This window comes from Theropithecus gelada, chromosome 12 (assembly GCF_003255815.1).
Source record: "Theropithecus gelada isolate Dixy chromosome 12, Tgel_1.0, whole genome shotgun sequence".
In the NCBI taxonomy this organism is placed as follows: domain Eukaryota; kingdom Metazoa; phylum Chordata; class Mammalia; order Primates; family Cercopithecidae; genus Theropithecus; species Theropithecus gelada.
This window is the reverse complement of record NC_037680.1, coordinates 84,968,962-84,974,220: the sequence shown is the minus strand read 5'-3', so window position 1 is coordinate 84,974,220 and position 5,259 is coordinate 84,968,962. Positions and strand designations below refer to the sequence as shown.

General features: G+C 42.8%; 1 protein-coding gene across 1 annotated transcript; it reads left to right on the top strand.

Annotated features, from left to right (window-relative positions):
- The first annotated feature begins 1,788 nt into the window (after window positions 1-1,788).
- CRYGA (crystallin gamma A) lies at window positions 1,789-4,653 on the top strand. The gene is made up of 3 exons (XM_025405111.1): window positions 1,789-1,808; window positions 1,910-2,152; window positions 4,317-4,653. The coding sequence occupies exons 1-3, from the start codon at window positions 1,800-1,802 to the stop codon at window positions 4,587-4,589; spliced, it is 525 nt and encodes a 174-aa protein (XP_025260896.1). The 5' UTR covers window positions 1,789-1,799; the 3' UTR covers window positions 4,590-4,653.
- The last annotated feature ends 606 nt before the right edge of the window (window positions 4,654-5,259 follow it).

The following is a 5,259-nucleotide window of genomic DNA, read 5'->3' as shown; positions in this document are numbered from 1 at the left end:
GAAAAATGAATACAGGCTTTCTCTCAGTAGACTATAAAGACTACTAGGAGAGAAGATGTTCTGGTCTTTTAGTACCTTTCCAAAATGCTGATTAGGCACATGGCTTAGCCTGTCAATGTATGTAATAACAACTTGGTCACATGAATGTCAGTATGCATGATACATTTCTTAAGGTTCTGGTGTGCCATCTGTCTGCAGAACAGTTTTCATCAGCATGTGCAAAAACACAGATGGGGGTTGTAGACTTTTTCTGAAAATGGTGGTGTATTCTCATGCAGGGCTGGGAGACCAATGCAACGTTTTCCACACTGGGTTTGATTATGGTTGTAAGTAAGATTTACCAGTAGGCCTGCAGCTAATTAGAAGGGACGCAAAGGAGGGAATCAGCAACCTGTGGTCCCTGCATGCACTGCTAGGTGTCTAGCTTCATAGGACGTCACCCAGTTTTCTTTTGCCTAGCTCTGCTAGTTATTTTTTTCTCGGTAGCTATTGCTGTCTCTCCTTTTACCACCTGCGCATTTGCCTTACATGCTGCCTGAGGATTTTCACAAATGACATTGTGAATGTGTTGCTAGCTGTGGTCAAATACTCTTTTAGAATACCCCCGTGGGTCTAAAGCACAAAGGTGTTTGATTTCATCTTCCTACATACATGTGGAATGACAAAAGACAGTCTGGGGTTTGGAGTCTTCCTCCACCCTTGCACATCTGAGGAGTGCTTCTAAATCAATACATTGGCAGCAATGGAGAAGACTCTCAGGCAGTCACTTGGGTTCAATGAAACAGTGATACTATTGAAAGGAAAAACACAGGCAATCATCATGCTAATTTTAAAAAACAAAAGCAATGTTAGAAGGAGGGTGGCAGGGGGAGGGGAGTGGAAAGATCCTGCGTATTCTTCTGCTCTTTGAGCCTCTCACAGACTCTCAGGTTACCTTTTTATTTTCAGCTCAAGAAGTGTTTAATCTCCAAGCAAAATATACCTGCTTCCAGTATTTACTGCTTTTCACCAGCACCTCAAAGCCATACATTTAAAGATTGATTTTATTATTTTTTCATCTCATGAAATTGTTATCTTTATAATAGAATTTTTTTCCTGTCTGGCTGAAGATGGCAGATGTAATAGAAAATTAAGAAAACAGCAGCAAAAAACAAAATAAAAAAAATAAAGCTAAGATCTATAATCTTGCCATTTATTGATTACCATGATTGATATGTTAGTATAGTACACACTTCTAATCTTATGTTTTCCCTACCTAAATATACGCAAAACATTTTTATCAAGACTGTATCATACTGATGAAGTCATTTAAGAAATATAATTGTCTTTCAATTAGAGGATTTTCTGTTTGGGATTTTGTTGTTGCCTCTTCACAATTCATGTCCTTCTGGACCGCATATGCTTCCCATAAGTGACCTCAGATGGAACCACCAACCCCCATCTCAGCAGTTTTCATAGGCAAACATTGCAGAATGCTGGGCATGTAATGTATTTCTAGTGAGCTGCATAGGATGAGAAGTGCGCCCTTTGTCTCCAAGGTCATAATGGCTCTGCTGACTTTAATACCTTTCACTGGAGCTAGTGAGGACAACTCGAAAATGCCAGAAAGAGAGAGAGAGAGTCCCCTGCCCCATGATCTCAGATGAAAAAAAAAGAGAGAGAATACAGAAATCCCCCTATGCACCACCCCCAGGTCCCTTTTGTGTTGTTTTTGCCAACACGGCAGCTTTCCTGCTATATATACCAGTTGCCCCTTTGTCCCCATCATACTACATGCTAATCACCCTCTGTCAACAACCATGGGGAAGGTGAGCCTGTGGAGATGCTATGCCATGTCTATTGGGGGTCTGGGGTGTGTGGGGATGTTCCTTCCAGCTGACTGTCTACTGTCACCTTATTTCTACCTCAGATCACCTTCTTCGAGGACCGAGACTTTCAGGGTCGCTGCTACAATTGCATCAGTGACTGCCCCAACCTGCGGGTCTACTTCAGCCGCTGCAACTCCATCCGAGTAGACAGCGGCTGCTGGATGCTCTATGAGCGCCCCAATTACCAGGGCCACCAGTACTTCCTGCGCCGAGGCAAGTACCCCGACTATCAGCACTGGATGGGCCTCAGCGACTCGGTCCAATCCTGCCGTATAATTCCTCATGTGAGTCTTGCTTCAACCTGACTGATGTGAAAGCATCAATGATCCATGGCCATCAATTCCTGCTTATAAAAGTCAGTTTGCTCCAACTCAGCATGAGTGTTCACAACAAGGCCTGACCCTCAAGCCTTAAAAACACAGAACAAAACAAAACAAAACAATAATCTCTATTTCTCCTACTTAAGCACATCAATAATTGTTTTAGGGCATGGGAAATCACAACATAGCCTTTAAATTAAACTTGGTAGCATCTAGATGATCCCTAATTTCTACATAAAAGTCACCTTATTCAGTAACAAAAAAAAAGAAAGAAAGAAAGAAAGAAAGAAAGAAAGAAAGAAAGAAAGAAAGAAAGAAGGAAAATGAAAAGTCTATCTAGTTTATCTAGATAATTTTTTTTTTGAGACAGAGTTTCACTTTTGCCCTTGTTGCCTAGGCTGGAGTACAATGGCATAATCTCAGCTCACCACAACCTCTGCTTCCCAGGTTCAAGCAATTCTCCTGCCTCAGTCTCCCTTGTAGCTGGGATTACAGGCATGCGCCACCATGCCTGGCTAATTTTGTATTTTTAGTAGAGACGGGGTTTCTCCATGTTGGTCAGGCTGGTCTCAAACTCCTGACCTCAGGTGATCCGCCCACCTCGGCCTCCCAAAGTGCTAGGATTACAGGCATAAGCAACTGCACCCGGCCATGATAATTATTTTTTAATGATAAAAAGTTAACAGACTATGGGATAACATATAGGTATAATGTATTCCGACTGCATTGGAAATTTTTTTCACTACATTCTGGGACTTACTAGAACCTAAGAAAATACGTTTCAACTTGTGTGGATTTATAATTTCCAGGAGTCATTATCAACTAGTTTCTTACAAATACCAGAGACACACAATTGATTAGGATTTCATAGAACATGGTCCTCACCAAAATGCTGGTTAATCTTTTTTAATCACATGCAGCATGTGTTTACACTTTCTGATGGCACCAAGTTATGTGGTGTGACAAGGAGATTCAAGAATTGAAATCATGGCCAGACTTAGTGGCTCATGCCTGTAATCCTAGCACTTTGGGAGGCCAAGCTGGGCAGATCACTTGAGGTCAGGAGTTCAAGACCAGCCTGGCCAACATGGTGAAACCCTGTCTCTACCAAAATACAAAACATTAGCCAGGCATGGTGGTGCGTGCCTGTAGTCCTAGCTAAGCAGGTGGCTAAGACAGAAGAATTGCTTGAACCCAGGAGTCCGAGGTTGCAGTGAGCGGAGATCATGCCACTGCACTCCAGCCTGGGTGACAGAGTGAGACTTCATCTCAAAAAAAACAAAAAAAAAAAACAAATTTAGGCTAAAAAAATATGCAGATGCACAAAGAGGTATAAATAAAATAGGCATTTTTGGGGGACAAGAAATTCAAATGGCACAAATGACCTGGCAAAATGTCACTTGAAAACACATGTGGACTCAGTGTAAATATAAATCACTGTAAATTATAAGTGCAAAAAGTGACTCAAAAACAAGCTTGATAAGACTCAATTATATGGAGTAAAAATGGATATGAGAGTTGAAATCCTCACTACAGACTCACTGACTACAATTGTATTGATGGTTGCTTACAAAGAATACAGTTTTATTGCCTGTATTTTAATGTTTGTTTCTTCCACAACATCTCCAGTTCACTGATCAGGTCAGATTTATTTTAATATTTTTCCTAATTTGTTAGAATAACAACATTAAAAGTGGGTTCAGGGGAGAAACACTTTATCAACTGGTTTAAAAACCACGTTTCAATCAGGTGCAGTGGCTCCCAACATTTTGGGAGGCCAAGGTGAGAGGATCACTTGAGCCCAGGGATTCAAGACCACCCTGGGCAACATAGTGAGACTCCGTCTCTACAAAAAAAAATTTAAAAATAAATTAGCTGGGTGTCATGGTGCACACCTGTGATCCCAGCTACTTGGGAGGCTGAGGTGGGAGGATCGCTTAAGCCCAGAGGTGAAAGTTGCAGTGAGCAGTGATCCTGCCACTGTACTCCAGCCTGGGCAACACAGCAAGACCTTTATCTCAAAAATAAAAGTCACACTTCATGAAGATACAGACCGATTGTGTCACTTTCGTTGACACCCAAGGATGCACGCTGTTTATTTTTCTTCTTTTGTTTATTGCCATGACAGACCAGGTCTCACAAGTTAAGGCTGTACGAGAGAGATGACTACCGAGGCCTTATGTCTGAGCTCACTGATGACTGCGCCTGTGTCCCAGAACTCTTCCGTCTCCATGAGATCTATTCCCTCCACGTACTGGAGGGCTGCTGGGTCCTCTATGAAATGCCCAACTACCGGGGGCGGCAGTATCTGCTGAGGCCTGGGGACTACAGGAGGTACCACGACTGGGGGGGTGCAGATGCGAAAGTCGGCTCTTTGAGACGGGTCATCGATTTGTACTAAGCTGTGCCTGCCTTGTTATGATCCACATAGAAACAAAATAAATATACAAATTGTGTTCCCCGCACTAAGTGGCTCTTGCTTATCTTTATTTATTTATTTATTTTATAATTTGTTTTGTTATGGAGTCTCGCTCTGTCACCAGGCCGGAGTGCAATGGCGCTATCTCGGTTCACCGCAACCTCCACCTCCAAGGTTCAATCGATTTTCCTGCCTCAGCCTCCCGAGTATCTGGGATTACAGGCACCTGCCACCACGCCCAGCTAAGTTTGTAGTTTTAGCAGAGACGGAGTTTCACCATGTTGGTCAGGCAGGTCTCAAACTCCCGACCTCAGGTGATTCGCCCGCCTCGGCCTCCCAAAGTGCTGGGATTACAGGCGTGAGTCCGTAATACAGGACCGCGCCCAGTCCTTGTCTTTAAATAACTGAATTCTAATAGATGGCGACCCCCGGCAACTTACTTGACCCTGAAAGATGTTTTGAATGTCCACTCACTTCCTAGTCAGGCAACGGTATTAACAGAATATCCATCCCTGTCATGTAGAGAGAAGCGACAATTTCTACCTTTCATGACCTACAACCTGTAGGAAAGAAGAACCATGAGCATAACAAAAAATACTTTAGAACTCACAGAAAGGAAAAAATACAGGACCCATTGTGGCTTGTGACTGGA